Here is a 22,457-nt window from a genome sequence, read left to right on the forward strand (position 1 = left end):
AAAAAGGCAATATATTGAAATTGAACTTCCTTTTTTCTCAGTCCAGTATTACTCTGGGACAATATTGCATAATGGAGTTTGTAATGGCAAAACTAATTTCCTTCCTCATTACATATTTATGACTTAGATTCGCTAAAGACTTTGAAGAAATGCTATTTCACAGGCATTTTTCAAAGAATGAAGTTTTCCGTTTGCTAGATGAGATGTAAAGCTCGGAACTGGGAAAACATCTCAAATCCCCTCAACCATTTTATTTACATGGCATCCAGCAGGGTGATCACGTTACTCTGCAATGATTAACTTTTCCATTTTCTTGTCATTATATCCATTATCTTAAATTATGAGAAGTTCATCTCACTGCAATACACATGGAGCCAATTAAAGACTTTAATGTATGTATAATATGTAGTATCTGTCATGGTTGGTGAATGATTTGGACACAGGGTGCAGACCTGAAGCCAAAATTAACCCTTTATTTAAGTGAAATTGGGACGATCCAACAAGCAGCAGAAACCAAAATCAAATACTATTAGCAGGGGTAATTAGGTAATTAGTTAGTTAATTAGTTAATTAGCATGAGGCAATTATGAAAAGAAGACACAGGTGAAGAGAGTCAATGAATGGGACAAGGGGAAGAAAATCCAAACACAATGCACAGAAGATTATCCGGTAAAAGACTGAAACAGGAAGTAACTAAACACGGGACAAGGAAGGGCGGGAAAAAAACCTCGGGGAAAAAACAATAACTAAAACTACAAAAGGAAACTCATATCAAGAAAAATAGAAAATAAGGTTAGAATATGAAGAACAACATATAGAACAGAGCATACAAGGAATATAATAATGCACAAAACTAAAATATTAAACTCCAAGCTCGGGGTCAAAGACCTGCCAGTTATTTGCTGTTCTTCCCTGACCTCCTTAAACTACTTTTGAGCTGCTTGTGTTTTACTAGGAAGGTTTAAATTAGCCCAACTAAATACATTTACCACTAATGCAGAACTTAACAGTCTTGTTACTGATTTACAGGGAAAAAGTGTAACACTGAGCACGGCCCGCACTCAGGGTGTAATTCCCCTGTAATTAAATTGTCTTTGAAATTACAATGAAATTAAATTTACTTACAAATATGCTAGAGTAAGGGGCTAACAACTAAGTTTATTTTACAGGAAACAATTTGTACAATTTCATGTTGATTTTGCAGAAAATCAGTCAATGTTTTCATAAATCACATGGTATATATGCCTAGGTATACTATTATTACCACGAAACTGCACAGTACTTAAAAAGCTACTTAAATTTACTTATAATTTAATCATTTTTTATTGCCTGTAAAATACATAAAGTTATGTGCTACTTAAAATTACTTAAAGTGTGACTTTTTTTATTTGTTTCCTGTTATTATAGCTATCAAATTTACATATTTGTAGATGAAAATAATAATTATTATAAATTCATATCAAATCCATTGAAATTACTTTTAATTACAGGGAAATTACACCCTTAGTGCGGGCCATACTATAAAGTGTTACAAACTGAGCTTTACATATATATCTATTTAATGACTTTCCTTTTCTTACGACTTGGTAAATTGAAAATGTTCTTTTTAGATGGGGAAATAAATCTCGAGTGCGAATACTTGAATGTGGGATTGGTGTTTGAAAAACTGTTTTAAAATTTTAAAAAGTGTTTTAAGCAGTAATATTCTGTGTGCTTTTATGATTTAAACAGGATCACATCGATAAATCTAATGACTGAATGCCTGAAGAAAAGCTTGGCTAATTGCATATATGATTTCTTTGCTTGCTCCCACTCGCTTCTCCATCATTCTTTCCCCTCTCTTTGTTTTCCCTTCTACTCTATCCTCTGCCCGCCACTTAAGCACCGCAGCAAAAGATCCACAGCCTGTCCAGCACTGCCTGCTCACGGTGCACTTTGATGTTAGCAGTTCTTTATAAACCTATTCTATTTGATTGATGTGAAAACGTCTGACAGTACACTCCGTTCTCAGGTATTTATTTGTGAGTCGATGATGCACACTCAGGAGCTCTGTTGCTGCTAAACAGCCCTTCAGCCGCTGAGCCTCTGATGACTACTGTTATACGCTGCTGCCAAAAACTCTTACATCTGCACTTTTTTGTTGTTGTTTTGTTTTTACAAACTGCTGGCTCATGCGCTTATTGCTCTGTAACTGCTCGTGAGTCACGGTCTGACGATTTCAAGAAAACAGACATTTACGGCGCGATCACACGGCCATTATCTTGATCATCCACAAGCTTGTTTTTTCAAAGCTGACCTGAAAAATCACTCAGTGATACGTGTGATTCCATTACTGCCCTTAAAATCCCAACCTGATGCTTTGAACACATTACACATTGAACACATCGGGCGGAATGGATCGTCGTTATATGTGAATATAGATAACACAATATATTGCACCCAGGCTACGACCTTTTCTTTTCTCAGATGGTGCCATTAATCTTAGCACTGCAGGGATTGGAAAGTGATGATAATAAGTCCTCCCTAAGGGAGACTGATCTCTTTACAGGTGGATGTGAGAATTGAAGTGTGGTTTAATGAGCAGCTGCGGCAGAATTAGTAATGAGTGTTGGCATAGCTTTCAGGTGGTGTTTTGGGCCATGTGGCAGCAGAGATGATGCCAAAAAAAAGTCTGTAGACCCCACAGCTACAAATAACAGCCAGACTCAAAAGTGTGTTTCTATAATTTAATATCCTCCCTGCAATTAAAAAAATTTTAAAAAAAGAACGGCAAATGAAGAGTTTTTATCTCAGCTTATCTGATGGAGACATACGTGTGTGTTTAATTTGTACGAAGATATATTAAAGAGTTTTAAAAAGTGTATAAATTACACATTTCTAAGGTCCCTATAGTGCCCAGGCTCTTAACCTTTGGCTACAGTACTGTCACCATCAGTTTCAAAAACTCTATCAGTCAAAGACTGGCCTCCCCAGCTCCCCACAACATTACTGAAGCAGTGTAGGATCATCCTGACAGAGAACAAAGAAGGCCTGGAGAAGTATTCCTGAAGACTACTTAAAAAAATTACAAGATCTATACTGCAAATGTCTCAATAAATCATTGCATATATTTCCCATTTCCCTAACAAAATATAAAGAAATGAGGGGTGGCTCAAGACTTTTGCACACTATTGTAAAAGGAAAATAGTTACCCTCAAATTTTAATCTAAACATACTCAGTCAGTTTACACAGCTAATGAGCAAACTACCCAATAACTTACGATTTAAAGGAAAGTGATACATTAACCTTTAGCTGGGTGGAAAATCTGTGAATCTCCATTAGCTCTTGGAGGTAAATTTTCCTAAAAGTAAAGTTAAGCTTGGGTGTGTTGTAACTGTATCATAAACTGTATGATACACTGACGTGGATTTATTGAGGCCAAGGTGTTTAATAAACATCATGTCTGAGTGAAGTTATTTGCTTTACTGAAATATAATCAATAAGGCTGTTAAAATCAAGGTGCACGTTTGGGATCCTGTCAGATCCGTGCCATGATCTGTAAAGATCATCATATTTAAGGGAAGCACTACAAAGAAATGACAACCACCTCATTTTTATGCCCCTTTGCACCATACTGTATGTAAACACAAGCAGCACCCAGAGACTTCCTCAGTTCATCTGAGATGCTGGGCAGGAACGCTCTGACCTTGGTGGACTTACCTACAATTAGCACATATACACAGACCCATACACACTCACTCACTCACTTACAGCTCGATGCTACGCACACATTTGGATATTTGGACACTTACACACCGTCGCGCTTCCCCATCTTTCACTCTCACAAACATCCACCCGAACGCGCAGACATACACAATCACCCACCCTCGTCTGTTTGAATTAGGTCTAATAAGCAGGTGAATTGTCTGTGGAGGCTGAGCCATTTGCAGTGACCTTGGCTAACTGTGGTTAGCAGTGAGGCTCAGATGCTCAGGCAGCATGAATAAATGGACTGCACAGCCACATTTTCCCAAATAAATCAAGGCAAGAAAAATCCTGCACTACTGTACACTGCAAGTTTCCCCACAGAATAGATGATCCGATTAGATTTTGAGGTGACTTTGCTGCATACATTTGCATATTAATAAGAAAAATCCCATTTTCAAGCTGCTATTTCCTTATTGCTTTAAACATTGTTAATGCCGACCATGTGTTTTGCGACAACATGTTGATATAGACATATTTGCTAATTAATGCATTGACTAGCTGCACTAATGAACCCATTCGCATCACTGGATGTGTTAAAGGCATTGTGATAACGGCAGAACAGGCAGCTCAAGTGTTCGCTGCAGTGAGGAGCAGGAGTAAATATCTCTTGATATGGGCTGAAACTATTAATGTTAGCTGTCAAATCCTCGAAGGGATTTCATCAGAGAGGTGTGATGTTATAGGTGATAGTTTCTGTTTTAGACTTAAAGGATAAACATGCTCCCTATTCATACTCATTTCTCCACTGGATATTTTTCCCCTGCCAAGTTACAAACCAAGGTGAATATATGTTTTCATATGTTTTGTGGATCACACAAAAACACTACCAAACCGGATCTCATGAAACGTGGTGGGAATGTGAAACAGGGAGAAAAGGAATCTGGATCACTTTTTTTTAAATGACAAGACATTGGTGTTGACTGAGGATGCACTTTCAGAGCGCTTTTCTAGTTTATACAAGGGTATAAAAAAAATCATTAAAGAGATTCAGTGCTATTAAGCCTCTGAGACTTGAAGCCTATTTTATAGTACTGCAGTTGTGTCCATTTACGTAGGTATTTGCCTACGTAGATGCTGTGCAGATGGTACTGTATGCAGCCTACGCAAACGTGCTTGTGTGCAATTCTCCGAGGACCAAGGTCAAATACTGATGCTGAAAGGTGGAAAGAACTACGGAGTTCACTGCGAACAGGAAAAGGGCGAATAGAATAAGAATAAGATTTATTTGTTTTTATTTTTTTAAACAGCTTGAAAAGCGCAGACTTGCCTGCATTGGGCACTTTTCATTGGTTTTTATCACTCATATTCATTTCAGCTGTTTTATAACTTTGTTCTCCTCCGCGGCTGGTCACTGTGAATCGCTACAACATGTAGACGACCGTCCGTAAACCAGCGCGTTAAGCTATGCATACGTAGGACCAACAAAAAAGCATGCTTAAACCACGAATCTTCATCGATGACCCAATCACAGTATGTGATGCAACATGGGGAAAAAGTCGAAACCTTTGATTTGTTTAAGCTAAAATTTAAATACATCTAAATTAACATGCCTAACAGCACGAATGCTTTCATTTATTTATCTTTTAGTTCATTTTCTATCAGTTTTGAACTTGATGATGTCAGACTGTATTGTGGATTAGTAATAGTGCGGATAAATAAAGTAAACGTGATTAAACGTACAATAAAAAACTTAAATAAAATTAAACTGGGTTTATTATTGAAACTGTTGATCAGTCACAGTTAGCAGAGAGTTATGGCAACAGGCCAAAGAGCAATTTCTGCTATCTGATTGGCCAGGTCGTTCCCATCCATCCAGCCAGCCTATCCCAGCCACCACAGGGCGAGAGGTTTATTACACCCTGGACAGGTCACCAGCCTGTCGCAGTGCCAAAACTGTGTGTTGTTTATTTGGAATTTATGCATCAAAAACTGTTTTAGAAATCAAAATTTTCAGACATAGTTTTGAGATTTGCAGAGGCATCAATTTTTTTATTTTATTTTTTCCATAAAAGTCAGTTTTTCCCTGTCTCCAAAACATAGGGTTAGGTTTTGGGGCTAGGGGTGAGGTCATCAGCAGTGATGACTTAGACCTCAGGGTACTGAAAGCTTTAAAATGCAAAAAACCTTACCATACCTTAGCTTAGCCTAACTTTCCCTTCCTTTACTTTAGTTAAATTTGGCAGCTGTCCCCTTCAGATTAGTCTCCATGTGCACCTCTTAACCAGCACGTCTGCTATTTTTCACACTGCTCCCAGAAGTTACAGAACTAATTATAGAGGACTGTAGTGGATTTGTACTGTGTATATTGCAGCTGTCATGACTGTAAGATTGAGAACCTCATGAGGAAATCATTTGTTACTTATACAGCTACCATTTTTTTTGGTTGAAATTGTGCTTAATTAGGAGGCATGTTTATTACACTTCCTAGCCACATATTCAACTTTTAGCTCTGTTTTGTCCTACACCAGCCATTGAGAAGAAGTAATATCTCAGTGCTACCGTTTATGTAGTGGGTTTTTAGAGCTTTCTTTGCTGAAAACAACCTCGGCCAAACACAACACTATCAGAGCAGAGTATAAACTCAACAGTAGAGTTGCCGGCTACAAAATAAAGTTTTATTGAACTAAAACTGTCTTGTCCATCATAGTACAAAACAAAAAATACCAGTCCAAATAAAGACTGGATAAAAGGTAAGCAGTGATAAATGAAAACAAAACTGAAACAGAACCTGCACATGTGTCTTGAGGAGTGATTTAAAGGATTAAAGAGACCTCGCTGCTGTGATTGCTGTGATCTCCTCTGGCAGGTGTTCAGGAGGTTGCCTGACTGTAAAGGTCCTGTGACCCTGAGCTATGAGCTGAATCGTCTGAACAGCTGCTTCTCCAGCTCATGTGGGGATGTGAGGACTGATTGTAGCTTGAAAGGTTTTGTGACTCAAGTTATCAGAAAACACTTAGCAGGTCCTGAGGAGAGCAAAGGCTTTAAGATGGGTGAAAAAAAGCTCTTATGAGGTCACAGTTTCAAACTTTGTTGGATATGTTTCCTATATTGATTCATTTTGACCGTGTACTTGCTGGGTCACAGGGCATAGTTGTTTTCCTAAGAGTAAAGGTAGCTACAGACCTTTCACACCATAGTGTGTAGAAATAGTACATCCATCCGGCATTCATGTTAAGCACTGAATGCTGTGCAAGCAGCATTTTGATATTATAGCTTGCTTGCTATAGAGAAATATAGATGAGCATATTTCTACTTTGTGTTAGAAATATGCTAATTTAAACCCGTGCAAAAGCACTCGCACCTAAATTCCCATTAATGTTTGAGTTAATAATGTTTAACCCAATGGAAAAGCACTGCCAGAAATATTAACGGAGCCTCAGGAATGACTTTGTTTTGCTGGGAATATTAGCAAAAAACTCAGAAAAACAAAAGTACAATGAAAAAGAGGAAGGCTGGCATTAAAAAAAACAAGTTTGAAAATCACTGCAGCAAAAAAACAACAACTTTGTTGTTCATTTATTTTTTTTTTCCATTCGTAGAATTGTTAAACTTTATACCTTACCCCATACATGAGGCTGTTTATTCTTTCAAAATGTTGAAGCATCGCATATCTTTTCTTCTCCTTGTAATAAAAAAAGAAAAAAAAACTGTTACATTAATACATGATGCTTCTTTATGTTTGTTGATATCAGCTGAGAAAGCAGCCAAAGTATAGCTAAATTCTGAAAAAAACACTATACTGGAATAAATGTACTGAGATTTCACTGCTGTTATTCTGTGAAGCAGGAACAGCCAAGGACCAAATCCTTTCATCAGAATTTGATACATTCGCATTATTGATGTAAATTAATGTGCGATATCCTTTGAAGTATATAAATAAATGAAATATGGCTTAACTTAAATTTTAGATGGAAAAAAAAGAGTGCCGAGTGCTTCATTTAGCACTCTTATGAGTTAGATTTAGTGTATTGGACTTTAATTTTCATAAAAACCAGAATAAAATGTTCTTCTTTCAAAGAAGAGAGTTCACTTTCCCAGAAAAATGTTCTAATCAATAACATTAAAGCTGTACTGAAAGTCGGATGAAAAGAGTCGCCTATCTTGGCAGAGAAACTGGGTATTTGTAATGTAGCACCTTTTGTACAGTACTATAAAGAGCAGCGACTCCACAGTGAAAAAGTAATGAAATGTTGCTGTAAATCATGAAAGATCAAAAAGGAGATTCTTTTGATTAGTCTGATTAGCAGAGTTCATAAAAACTATATTACTCTTCAGTATTTGGCAGATATAAATGATATTTCTGTAAAACTTCTTCATGATGTGTAAAAAAAAAAGAAAAAAGAAAGAAAAGAAATCTAATTCAGAAATCGATCGATTTCACACTCTTACTCAGCATATATGTGATCTCTGTTTTCTCTCACAGGGTCAGGACCTTTCCTAAGGATTCGGCTTTACTGGGCAGGGACACTGTTCGAGCTCTCATGTACTACGCCTTGAAGGTCTGGAGCGATATTGCGCCCCTTAACTTTCATGAGGTAGCTGGCAGTGATGCAGATATTCAAATCGACTTCACTAAGGCTGACCACAACGATGGATACCCTTTTGATGGGCCGGGTGGCACAGTGGCACATGCCTTTTTCCCTGGAGAGAGGTTTACTGCTGGGGATACACACTTTGATGATGACGAGGCCTGGACCTTCAGGTCACCAGGTAAGGAACACACTTTATTAGCTACATCTTTCACAGATGCTGCAGATTTGTTGGCTGCATTTGTTGGCCCTTTCCATCACATCCTAAAGGTGTTCTTTTGGATTGAGATCTGGTGACTGTGGAGGTCATTTAATTACAGTGAACTCAGTATCATGCTCAAGAAATCAGTTTGAGATGATCTGAGCTTTGTGACGCAGTGGGTTATCCTGCTGGAAGCAGCCATCAGAAGGTGGGCACACTGCAGTCATAATGAGATAGGCATGATCAGCCTTTATGTTGTTTAAGCCAAATTCTGAACCTACCACCCAGAGATAACAGCAGATTTTGAGACTCGTAGGACCAGGCAACATTTGTCCAATCTTCTGTTGCCCCACTTTGGTGAGCCCATGCAAACTGTTGCACCCAGTGTGGCCTTCTGCTGCTGTACCCCACCTGCTTCGGTGTTTAACATGATGCTCTTCTGCTGCTCTTTTGCATCTCTGAGATGCACCAGAGATGCTCTTCTGCATACCTTGGTCATAAGGAGTAGTTATTTTAGTTTCTGTTGCTTTCCCAACAGCACGAAGCAGACTGATCAACAAGGCATTTTCACCCATAGGAACGCTGCTCACTGGATATTTTCTCCTTTTTCAAACCATTTTCTGTAAACCCTACAGATGACTGTGTAGGGAAATCCCAGTAGTAGCAGTTTCTGAGATACTCAGACAAGCCTGTCTGATGCCAACAACCGTGCGACGTTCAAACTCTCTTATATCACCTTTCAACCATATTCTGAACCTTAATTTAAACTTTTGGACCATGTCTACATGACTAAATGCACTGAGTTTCGACCATGTGACTGGCTGATTAGATATTTGCAATAAAAAGCTGATGAGCACTTGAAGCCAACAAAGTGGCCAATGAGATGTATTACTTAAAGAGTGTGGCTGAATTAAAAGAACATAAAAAACTGAAGGATGATCTGTTTCTGTGAGACATTTGTGAGACACTTCCAGAGTACTATCAAATAAAGAGCCTGAAACGGTCTGCGTCAACAAAACTTTAACAAAATGAAAAGTGCTTGAGAACAGTTTTGAAAAAGGTTTTTGTATTCAAAACAAGATTGCTGATTGTACTTTGGAGCCAAGCTGTGCCTCCTACCTTTTATTCATGTTCCAGATTGTATTATCAATATTTTATCTGTTCGAACTAAGAATATAACATGCTGTGGCTTCAGTGTGGTGACTACAGCAGCATCGACTGTTTTCACAAGCTTGTTAGGAAGCATAAAAGACCTTCTTTCATTTCTTCCAACCGCTACAAACAAACAATCCACTCCAGTGTCCTACCAAAACCCAAGAAATCAGGTTTTTTTCAGCAATTAGCACAAGCCGTTTGTTGTTTACTGTTGACATTTATTGATCTAATTTTACTATGCCATAGGGCTTTTTTTTATTTTTACAAGAATTGAGTCTTTAAATTTGAAAGACCAGAGGGAAAGAGCACCATATTTAGGGTGATCAAAGTATTTTACCCAACAGCAAAATGTTTCCTTTTGATTTGTGCCGATCAGAAGCTGAAATAAATATGTTTCCACCAGACCACAAAGCACCACTATAATTTGTGATGTCAGTTAACAGCTGCACCAATGACAATCGATGAAAGAGTAATTGCGACGCAATGAAACAGAGATGAGATTTCTAGGGCTGTGGGCATGCTCTTTTGCGTGGAAGTCCATTTTTATAGTCTTTAACTTCTGCTGAGGGGTTATCATTCCAATCCATTTCATAAGGAAAGGCAATACCTTCTACATTTACTTTCTGTAAACTATTCATATTTATTAGTCAACTGCAAGATATGCTTGCAAAATAAGAAGCATAGCTAAAACTGAACTAAAAATGGCTAAAAAAAAAAATCTAAATCCAATTTATGCATGAACAGTCAATAACAGTTATATGCCTTTTGAATGTGCTTTTACTTTTTTGATTGACATGTTTATTTTCCTGCTAATTGGCCCGCTCTCCTTCTGTTACTTCACTGAACTGCCTTTTTTAAATGCGGGATTTGTAAGGCTTTATTTTTTAATTCTAATGTCTGACATTTTGTGAGTATTATTTGCCTTCCTGCCTTAGATGAGATGGTAAAGCTCACAGAATCGTATTTCCCAAAATACTAAACCTTTCTTTTGAAAAAAGAAACACCTGAAGATGTGGTATTGGTGAGATAGCTCCTTGAAACAATCCACTGTGATTGTTACATTATGCAATTTCCTTGTCAAATAAAAGTATATTGACCACTTAATTTAGACAAAAACCCAATCGATGAAGACACAGTCCAAGTCTGTAATGCAGGCAGGGTGATTGTTCAATTTCTCTGTTTGCTTTGGCCCTAAAACTAGGAAACATATGTTACTGCAACTCAATTTGTTTCAATTACATCTCCCAACAGCCTGCATCAGTGTCACGGCACGATGACATGATGCTCTAGAAGTTCAGAGCATCATCTGGGTCAATGTGGTCGTGATTAATGGGAGCAGGTTGCTAAAGAAAAGAGGGAACAGAGGAGCGCTCTTGTCTTCATGACCTCTATTGATCTCTTCAAGCCACACAATTGTCTTACACAGACAAACACTGACTTAAAAGAGATAGTATAAGCAAATAAAATTCTCTGTGCAAAGACTCGTGTTTCCAGCTACGAATTACTCAACGGTGGTGACGGCCTGATGGAAGACCGCACTAGTGTTAAAAACACAGCCTCTTACTGTGAGCAAGAGAGAAAAGATGCTGGCAGTGAATCATCTTACCTTGTTAGATGTTCCAGCCTTCAAGGCTAGTGTTTCACTGCCTGTGATGAAGGGTGAAATGTACATCAAAAAAAAATCACATCAGACTCTTTCATTTGGTAATCAGGCATCTGTCTCTTCTTCTTCGCCTGTACTCCATAAAGGGGAGAAAGTGTCTTATGGCCAACCAGTGCCAAAGATAATCCCGTTCACTGCAGCTTACAATGTTTTAATGAAGTTAGCTCAGAATTCAGGTTTGTGTAAATGCTGGTTTTATTTTATTTTTTTTACTGACTACTTAAATTCCTTAAAGCACTTTAGCACTTCTAGACCAAGATGATTAGAAATTATTGAATTTCAAATGTGCTTGTTCTTTCTGTTGCATTTTAAATTAACTGCAAAACTTTAGTAATCTAAAGTCTGACATTCAGCTCATTTTACTGCAATAAAAATCCATTTTATAGGTAATAAGTGACGTGCTGCATACACCGACGCTTTGACTTCTCAGTCCGAGTTATGCTTTGGGGTTTTTTTTACTTTCTCTTAAACTTAAATGAACTGTTAAACATATTGATGAAATATCACTATGGACATTTTAGGTAACAGCTGGCCTGTTTGCTCTTCTGTCAGACAAACAAAACAGCAACATTATCATACACTCAGCTGACAACAATAAACCCAATATTCTCTCTTCCTGCATCCTCGGGGACATGTCTGTCTCATTAACTGCTAAATGCTCCACTATGTTCGACAGGTGGTCGTTAACTTTAAGCCTGTTTACTGTGCGGTGCTGGGTAGGTACTGTCGAGAAGTTAAAACAATTGTAAAATAAAACTGATTTTAAGGAGAGTGACGGCTCGGCCTTGGTGTCTGCTTCTCTTCATGCTGATTCAGCCAAAAGCAGCTTAACTGTTTAGTGGTCGAGAAAGAAACAGGAGGTGGGGAATGTTGGTTATGGATTGGTGTTACCTCTTGTTCAGGTCCTCATTAACACCTCCTCCTGCTATCCATTAAAAGAAGCGACTTCACCTCTTCTTTTGATGCCTATATAAGGTGGTTTCCTTCCAAAATCCCAGCCTCCCTCTTCCCAGAAGGCTGGCGCTTTTCTGTCACTTCGCACCCTGGTGAAGTTGTTTCTGTGTGGATCTCCCTTCTTTGTTATGTCCCGAATGAGCCGCGCATAGCACGGGTCAAACCTTTGTTGCCAAACCTGTTGCCACTCATTTTTAGTCCTGTTCTTTGTGTAATGTCCCTTCCCTCCCTGGTTCCTTAATAATGGCTTCTTGGCAGCCACCCTTCCTTTGAGACCATTTCTTTTCTGAAGAGGTTTCAGCGAACAGTAAATGGATAAACTGAAGGGCCTGATGTGTCTCTTATGCTTAGATCTTTGGAAGATTTCTTAAGGAGAGGACTTTGAGATAGTGTTCATCAGCTGTAGGTTTTTGGTTTTTAGGCCTGCAATTTTTCTTTTGTCCTCCACTTGTCCCATTTCCTCAAAATTTTTAAGAACCCAAAGCACACCATGCCAGGATATGCCAAGTTTTTGGATAATAGCGCTTCGGGAATCCCCTTGTTGATGCAAAAAGACTATTTTATGTCTGCAAAATTGCCTTTAATGTAATCTTTACCGTTTTTCATGGAATCTGCTAAAGAAATGGGAACATATTTTGTTTTGGCAGCAGTCTGCTAATAACAATGCCATTTAAAATAAGTTCTTTGCTAAGTTGTTTAAGTGCCCAGAAAATAATTAAATCCATGTTTTCTGGGCAAAGTTAGACTGACTAACACAGTCTGACCCAATACATTCAAACAGATCGTAGGTAAAATGTGAAATAAAAACCTAGATAAACTACAGAGGACCTCAGAGTTAGGTGACAAGGAACGGTAGGAATGTGAGCCATTAACATTAAAAAATATTCTGTCATCTTATAGAGATGATATATTGCATTGCATTTGTTTTTATACTGGACCACAAGGAACAGTTGACATTCACAATTACTGACAAAACGTCCTTTTCTCAAGAGAAAAGCATAAATTTGTATTTTTCGCTTAACCGTGGCTTTAGCCTTTCTCTTCATCTGAATATACTGTAGTGTATTATTAAGCTGGTCCTGAATCCTTGTGCTATAATGCTTTACGATGCCTTATTGCAGATTCCCACCTTGGAGCTCATCCCTCTCAATGAGTTACCTGCCTTGTCCTGTTGCCTGAGTTTAATCCAATTCCCACAAGATCTCGAAGATATATTACTTAAGTGCACCCATCATCTTGCCCCAAGGACACAATTTCAACAAGATTTGTTAAATACTTTGTTAAATAGGTCTCCTTCCTGTTATTTCCTCTGCATTCGTTGGCTTATCAATTAATCAGTCAGTTTCCTCTGGGTGCATACATGATTATTCAAGTCTTTCCCTCCCCCTTTTAGCGCATTTCAAACTTCTGATTTTGACACCACTGATCGTGCGATTCTAAACCTAGAGAAAGTTTAACTGGACCTGGCATTTCTGCTACTTCACTCAGTTTTATCATATTTCACTGACAGACATTTTAGCATTCATGATAATGATTCGATACCTTCATCTGCTTCATCTCTCTCCTAGGTGGGATACCTCAAAGGTCAATCATTGGACCTTTTCAGTTTTAATTTGAAGTGATATCAGGCCATCTGCTTAACTTTCTTTCCACTGCTATGTGAGAAGCTTTACTTCTCTCTCATGGCTGTTTGGCTTCTTCTTTTTTTTGCATTTGGGTTTTTTTACAAAGTGGATTTGTTTAACTTTCCACCATCTCAATCCTGGCAAAACTGACATTGTGGAAATCGGCCACAGCTCATTTACTAAGAAGGCCAGTCACTACATTTTCCCCTTAATAGACCACCTCTGAGAATCTTAACAATGTCTTTGACCTCCATTTGAGTTTTAAATCTCATATCACTTTTTGTGAACGTTTACCTACTTTTTATATTTCCAGATATGGTTCAAAATTCTCAATGTATATTTACATCGTATATGAAATATCGCTGCAACCCTCTTAACTTGCATTACTCAGTCCTCTATAACCTGTTTACTACTGATCCAAACAGTAGCGGTTGATCCCTTTTGGCCACCAATCATTTTGCCCTAAGACAGCTGGAATAGGCTCCAGCCCACATGCGACCCTGAATTGGATAAGCAGAAGAAAATAGATGGATGGATGGAATTCATTTCAAAATCTATCATTATTTTACTACCTTAAAAGAATATTTAAGGTACCAGCATGTTGTTCCGGTTCTTCTGCTCTGTGTTTAGTCATTCATGTCTGTGAGCCAGATGTTTCTGCTTCTGCGTTTTGTTACAATCTGAAAACGTATTGATTAAGCAGTTTTGTATAGCAGCTCTTTGGCCTGCTCAATATAAAGGATCATTTTTCCGCAGCTGCCAACTTGCCTAATTTAACTCACTAAATATTCACAAAGGAGCTGATGCAGATCTCCATTTCTCTCAATTAATTTTGACATCATATAATAGCTCTTTGCATACACTTTGCAGCTCAGAAGAAGTATTGTCTCCAAATGTGAGCTGATTATCGGATAGGCAGAGTTACGTTTATTAATAGAGCCTGACCCGATACATTGAGAGCAATATTATTATTACACTGATTATCTTTGGAGACCAGTAGCACGAAATTGGAGTATTCCAAAGATATAATTGAGGTCATTTCGAAACAGTGTCACCATTACTTGTTTATTTTTGTCACACGTCTCCCTCGGAACAGATTTTGATTTCCAAATGAAAAGTTGGGCATGCTTTTTAAATTACAGTACAAGAATCTTACTTCTGTTTAGTTTTCCTTCTTTGGAAGCTCAGTGGGGTTCACAAAACTTTGATTAATACTTTAAAATGTGGGTTTGCTTCTCTGGACACTTTTTCACAGAGTTCTAAAAAGTAAAGTTTATTTATTGATGTCAAGTTTGATCAGCTTTCTACTTGGGTTTTAGCAACGAGAGGTTGGACTGGACTACTGCATAAAATTAAGCCTTTAGTATACTTTCCAATGTTCTAGATATATGTATAGAAAGTCCGTCGGGGAAAGATGCAGAAGCAAAATATGTGGGTTGAATGTTACCACAACAGATTTTTAAGACTTTGGATGAAGTATAAAAACTCCAATCCAATGCACAAGTACTTCTGCATGGATTCCAACATTTACAAAAGGAATACCTTGATGTTAGGAAGTCCTTCACCTTAAACCATCTTTAATTGCCCGTCCCTCAGCACCACGCCAGTGAATACCTTATAATTATTTTTAAGCTGTGTTTGGTGATTTGCTTGGAGTTTTGTTAGGTTATGAAATTGCCAGAGTTGTCTTGATAGTCATGATTATATTAATAGACTTATTAGATTAAATGGTGTAATTTTGAGTGTGGATAAGGAAACAAACAATAGTCTTTTGTGAGAAAGCCCAAGTTCTTGCCATCCTGGGCACTGCCTTGTGTTTCCTTAAACAGACTGTTTTTATGGTGTTGCAATTACAGGTTGTAATAAACTGCTTTTGCAGACAGACTTTTTGTTTCTGATTGAGTGTTACAAGTTTGAAAAAGCATGTAGTTCATCATGTGTTTAGTTTAAGAAATCAGTTTTCAGAACCGTGATAGAGGAAAAGACCTCAGGAGTTTCTGAATCATCAGCCTTCGTTCATTTACGACATGAACCTAGCTTAAACACAAAAACAAATGTGTAATTCAAACATTTGTATTAAAACATATAACAGTGCTTAAAAAATTCATTAGACCACCCTCTTTAAAAAAACAAACTTAAAACTAAAAGTACTGGATTACTGAACATTCAACCACTAAAACAATTTTTTTTACTTTACTATTTTTTCTTACAGTAAATTTGAAAAAAAAAAAACATGGATAGCAACAATAATTGTATTTTTTGCCATTAAAATATCATTTTGATTAAAGTGCTGGTGCATGCCGGTGGATTCGCCATTACAGAAACATAAAGAAAGATTTTGGTAGTTGGCAGTACTGTCACATTAGAGCAGCTGTGGCATAAACCTTACACTGGGTGGTGATCTAATAAATTTGTTAAGCGCTGTATAAACCTATTCCAAATTGGCACAAGGTAATGCAAGGTCATAATAGCGCATGGATTGGCGCCAGATGAAAAGGATAGCCCTTGGCTAGTTGTGTTCTTGTTTCTTTCCGTCTACCTTATGTTACACCATTCTTATTAAACTTTTAACCAAATGCCGCAGGCTATGTTTGCAGCATTCTGGACTCATCATGTCATATCCAAGAGAGTATTGTACCTTATTGCATTGTATTTACTGTGCATTAAAGTAGTAGCTCTTTTTTTAAATATTATATGTTATAATAACCTGGAATTACACAAATTGTTGTCAGTGATGTTATTGTGCTTACTTTCTTTTTTTGTCTTTCTCTCTGTTTTTTTTCAGGCATGGGAGTCTAACTCAATGAGTCTTGTTCATCCACGTAAATCTCTCTTTGTCCGCAGGCACGAGCATTTTTTTTGTCTGTCAACCTCAGATGGGTTGTAAACGCGATGACACGGTGCCTACTTTGTTCTGAATCCCTGTTTTCTCCCTCGATCCTTTCATTTATCCACACTCCCTCTCTCCACCTTGTGCTCATGTAGATTAGAGTTGGCATTTGGCTTCTGGAAATCCCAGGTGCAGCAAGCACAAGTGCACTTCTCCAATTGTCCTTTGTCTTTTGACAGAGCACAGCGCTAAGACGTTCCCAAGTCGAGGCCAACATAAGGTTAACAGAATGCTGATTTGATCCTAGTCACCGAGGAACTCTAAGCTAGCTTGGCTCGACTCGCCCGCACTCACATTTTTGCGAATCTAAATCTCAAAAACCAGGTTTTGTCTTGCTTAGCAGAGCCGAACAAGGAGTTTTTGGAAGCGTTGCTTTTTCCTCTTAGCTCAACATCCAGGGAAATGTGCTTTAATAGCCTGCAGCCTCTTTAGGTGTCTTTCCACACTTAGGATTTGATTGGCAGCCCAGGGGCTCAGGCAGTATTACCATAGTTATCTCACTGCACCACATTCCTAACAGCACTCACAGCCACAGGAGCTGTCTGTCACGCCTCTTAACTTGCAACCTATAGAGTTCACTCATAAAAGGGATAAACATGCAAACAGTGGCTATACTGGTTTTACAAAAATCTTTAAGCAGCTAGGTGATCTCAATCAAAGCTGGAGGTGATACAGGCAAGCTATGGTTAAACTGCAGAGAAGAATATAGTAGTTTTATGCTATGTCACGGTTTCACATTGATAACATCACTGTTTTCTCTTCCTGCCCTAAAAAGGGCGAAGGTTAGTTTTGAAATGTTGAAAGAAAGGAATGAGAAGGTGTTTCTAAGGTAACTTTTCTTGTTATGCTTGTGGCTTAATCTTTCTACCGTGGTGAAGAGCAGCAGTAATACTGCAAGAAAAGAAAATTCTTGTGTGCAGCTACTTCTTTGATTGAAGTCAGTTCTCTCTTAAATAAATTAAGAATAGTTTCCAGAAGTGCGTCTTTATGTTTTATTCCTGTACCGACTTCTAATGTGCATCATTACTAATGCAGGTTTTTAATAGTCTCACACAGTCTTATCCACTTTGAGCAGGTAAAAGACAAAAAAAAGTCAGATATGCATGTAAGGCTAATGAGTGTTCCCCTCTTTCTGTGTCTGCCTTAGAATCTCATGGGATGGATCTGTTTGCAGTCGCAGTCCATGAGTTCGGTCATGCCATCGGCCTGGTGCACACATCAGCCATAGAGTCTATCATGAGACCATACTACCAGGGTCCCGTAGGAGACCCGCTGAAATATGATCTACCCTATGAAGACAAAGTCAGAGTCTGGCAGCTCTACGGTATGAGGTTTCCATTCCCTCTGCATATCGGTGTGTGTGTGTGACTGAAACAGAAAGGGATTGACAAGTTGTGTAGAGTACTGTTATTGATTAATGAAAACGTGGCTGGAGTTAATTGGACCTCTTTATGGCATATGACCTTATCACACCATTCCCTGATATACAGAGTATCAGTGAGCTGAGGGGAGACTAATGATCATGAGCTGAGAATGAAGTGCAGGAGAGAATGTTAAAGGACGGGACAGAAAGGAGGAGAATGAATTGAACTAAATTAAAGATAGACAGACACTAAGACAAGACTGCTATATTGGGTTATAATAAAATAAACACGTACCAACTTACAAAAGATGAACAACTGAGCAAGCAATTTTTAAAAATGTGCAAAATGTTCATTTCTTTCTGGAAATCGCTGATTTTTATGTGACAATATAAGTGATCTTTTTTTTCCTACATGAAGGAATAAAAAAATGTAATCTTTTGCCATGTTTTGTTTTTCCTCTTCAAATGAAATCACATATATCCCTCTCAGGTGTCAGAGACTCAGTTTCCCATACAAATCGACCAGGAAACCCCTCCCAGACAGCTGAACCTCCTGTTCTACTGGACCTCCCCGAAAACAGATCCACACTCCTGTAAGTAGGACACCTGGTGTACTTTCAGCACAGTGCAAATAATTTAATGATTCTGGTAGCCTAACGCATAAATGATACACGTCAACCTTTCATCTTCTCTCTTTCTGCTTTTCTGGCCTTCTCAAACACACACAAACACAAAATTATGGTTTATTCTTTTTACAAGCCCCCTTGGGTCTTTCTGTTCACTGCACTAAAGATGTTGGAGTGGAAAGTGTAATAAACGTCCCCAATAGATTCACCCAGAAAAGCAAAACTAAGTAAAAACAGCCGCTTGCTGCCTCTAAAAGCTGTTTCTCACAGCCCTGCCAATTTAGTGCTTTCAACAGCACAACATATCATGTTCCAGATGTGGTCATTATATTGCATATTATTCTTATTGCATAATAAATTGCACATTATTTAACCATTTAAACTAATGCTATAGTCCATAATAAAGAATAAATGTTTAAATTGTTAGCCCTTTTAGCTAAATTTTACGTCTCATGCTATATTGAAAGCCGCCTGCTACCCGCTGCTTCCTGACCTCCATGCATACACACAATTTAAAAGCATTTTAAAACCAAAGCAGAATAGAAGCCCATTTTCCATCAGTAGTATTGGCCTTTCACTGTCCTCATTACTCACTTTTCACCACCTCCATGTTATCATGATGCGTGGAAAAGCTATATCATGCTTGCCAAGGGTCACAAATGCTGACCACTAGGCAGCAGAGTTTCATTAAAAGAGCTCTGAATAGAGATCTTTGTTGATAACAGGAGAGCTCTCGCCCTCCCACTCACAGTGGCAGGTCTGTAGTGCTATTGCCTTGATAATTGGCAGGCTGACCACGTCAGTGCTTTAAATCACTTATTAGCTCGTGGGATAAATGTTCTGAAAGACCTCACCGTTTCAGTGTGACAGCGTTTCACCTCATATTTAGCCCATTTAATTAAAGGACATAACATGCGCATTCGTGCACACATTCAGGACATCTCTCATTACGATCGTGACATTTTTCTTTCTATATGCAAACAGCTGCAACTCGGTTGGATCGTTTTGGGTTCCTTTATGTTTTATGTCTAGTAGGTATGTAGCATAGTAGCGAATATGATTCTAATTGTAGTAACTTCTTTGCTTTTTGAAAATACTACGACCTTTTCTGGCTTTCATCTTCATTTCTGTTTTTCTGGTTCTTATTTTTTCGCTCAGACTGGCACGGGATGCTCCAGACAGATGCACCAGTCACTTTGATGCCGTGGCCCAAATACGAGGGGAGGCCTTCTTTTTCAAAGGTATTCAAATGTGAAAGGAGAAAGTGAGAGTGTGTGTGTGTGTGTGTGTTTGTGTGTGTGTGTGGGGAGGCTCCCTCTATAACAATTATGATTGCTTATTATCACTATTAATATTACTGCTGCTGGAATTGGATGAGATACAGGATACAACCTGAACAGGTTCCCAGTCCAACACATGGTTAAATAATTTAATACAGTAAAAATTATTTGTTATTATTCTTAAAAATTACCAAATACAGAGATTTGAAGTTATCCTTATCAAAGATGGAAACAGAGCAGCTTTTAAAACATGCTCTTTTCTTAGTTTTCCTTGGTTTGTAACAGTAGCCAAAGGGCTGTTATTGGTTTCCTCTTAGAATTCATACGTAGCAAAAACCTTGAAAATATTTTTAGTTCAAGTTGAAGTTGTGAGAAGACTTGCGTTTGCATTTGTGAGGGACTTGTGCAGATGTCTTATGCAGAAATTAACTGAGCATAATATGCATAAGAAATGCATATTTGCATCAATAGCATGACCAAACAAATTATATAAAAAATAAACAAAGGAAATAACCAGTATATGACAAATGGCCTACTAGATGAAGGCAACTCTGAAGCCCCAAACCTCTCATTTTGAGCACTCCAAGAGTCGAGGAGTCGCTTTTACATTCATTTTACATTTCTTTGCGGTTGTTTTGTGTTTCTTTGTCATCCTTATTTTTCTCTTTGAGAGTATTTTGTAGATCTGTCATTTTAGGGCTCTTTGGTTTCACTTTGGTGTCTCTTCAAGATCAAACTGTTTGTAGTTTTGTAGCCGCACAGCTTGATTGGTGAGTCCTTTCTTAGAGTCTCAAACTGATCCGCTCGCTTGCTTGCATTTTCTTACAGTAATTAGCCGACTTCCCCTGCCATTGCCTGAGTGTCTGAAGCCATTAACTGAACTCCATGAATCTAAATTGAACCGCCAGTGAATGGTCCACCGGCAATTCCACTTATAGATCAAAGGATGCCTCTGCGTTCTTCTAAAGGGAGCGTGTACTTTATTGTCCAACGTCAGAAATGGAGAAAAAGTGTTTTCCTGGATGGACTGGGTTTTGATTGTTGTTGCAGTTCAATGTGCAACATGTAGCATGTAGTGGAAAACATGAGTTAAGAACATATAGTGAAGTTAGTGAGGCTGGGCACAGGGCAGAGCGGTAGCGCCAGCAATCAACAGCCTTACACACTATCACAAATTCTCCAGTCCAAAGAAAATGAAGCCCAAACTGGTTGATAAACAGAATCTGCTAAGCATGAAAAGTGATGTTTCTGGGGCATAAGCCAGTCTGTATGGTATATTGAAAAATCAGTGGAGCCGCATTTTTGATTTTTGTTTTTTTCTTTCTTTTTTCATAAGCATACATGATGTTTTTTGGCTACGCTCAACTGGATAATTAATTTTTTTCCTCCTAAGCTCAAGCCAAATTTTTCAATTTCCAGTGCTGCTAACTGGTTTATCAAAGTAGTCATCCAGAAGAAACAACAGAAGGTAAAAAGCGCTGAGTTTTGTGATTAGCCAAATTAAAAGAGTAGCTAGCTTTTGTGATGTGACTACTGAAGATACAGCACACTCTGTGGCTTTCCTTCTAAATAAGTCCTGCAGAGAATTGTTAAGAAGTTCTTATTGATCTTTACTTGCTATTTCTGTCCATCATAGGGAAGTATTTCTGGCGGCTAACTCGAGAGAAGCACCTAGTATCTCTTCGTCCTGCTCAGATTCACCGTTTCTGGAGGGGCCTTCCTCCCAATCTGGACAGTGTGGATGCTGTGTACGAGAGACCAGGGGACCACAAAATAGTGTTTTTCAAAGGTAAATATATGTAACTTTATTCGATTAGTCAGTCTGTGTGTTCACAAGTTGTTTTTTTGCTTGTTTGTTTCATTTAGTTTAGTTTATAATTGTGTGGATACATCCTATCATACAAAAGGTTTGATTTTTACCTCTGTGTTCATCACTCAGGTTTAAAATACTGGGTTTTTAAAGACAATAATGTAGAAGAGGGTTACCCTCGTCCAATCAGTGACTTTGGCTTGCCACTGGAAGGAGTGGACGCCGTCTTTGTTTGGCTGCACAACGACAAAACCTACTTTTTTAAGGACAACCGCTACTGGCGCTACGATGACCACTTGCGACGTATGGACCTGGGCTACCCTAAAGACAGCTCACTATGGAAGGGGCTGCCTCCACACCTGGATGATGCCATGAGGTGGTCTGATGGTGAGTATCCATAAAAACTTTATTTGTATTACTTTTCATCAAATTGACAGAAGTTGGCTTGCTGCAAGTATAATCAGTACTTCAATAAAACAAATCACTGAATGACGCAGCAAAATATATACATATGTATCTCACTGTTACTGTAGTGGTTAATCCACCAGTTTGCACAACATTTAAGGCTAAATTGTTTTTTAAAAAAGCTTTAAAAAATAGTAAAACACAACA

General features: G+C 38.3%; 1 protein-coding gene across 1 annotated transcript in view; it reads left to right on the forward strand.

Annotated features, from left to right (window-relative positions):
• Nucleotides 1-22,457, forward strand: part of mmp17a (matrix metallopeptidase 17a) — a 92,365-nt gene that overhangs the window by 59,753 nt on the left and 10,155 nt on the right. Inside the window, exons 4-9 of the mRNA XM_031758842.2 lie at nucleotides 8,172-8,458; nucleotides 17,914-18,090; nucleotides 18,620-18,722; nucleotides 19,914-19,996; nucleotides 21,672-21,824; nucleotides 21,975-22,232. Of these exons, the coding sequence (XP_031614702.1) occupies nucleotides 8,172-8,458; nucleotides 17,914-18,090; nucleotides 18,620-18,722; nucleotides 19,914-19,996; nucleotides 21,672-21,824; nucleotides 21,975-22,232 (1,061 nt within the window). The remainder of the gene's footprint in view (nucleotides 1-8,171; nucleotides 8,459-17,913; nucleotides 18,091-18,619; nucleotides 18,723-19,913; nucleotides 19,997-21,671; nucleotides 21,825-21,974; nucleotides 22,233-22,457) is intronic.

The sequence above is a fragment of the Oreochromis aureus genome, linkage group 7, assembly GCF_013358895.1.
Source record: "Oreochromis aureus strain Israel breed Guangdong linkage group 7, ZZ_aureus, whole genome shotgun sequence".
Lineage (NCBI taxonomy): Eukaryota > Metazoa > Chordata > Actinopteri > Cichliformes > Cichlidae > Oreochromis > Oreochromis aureus.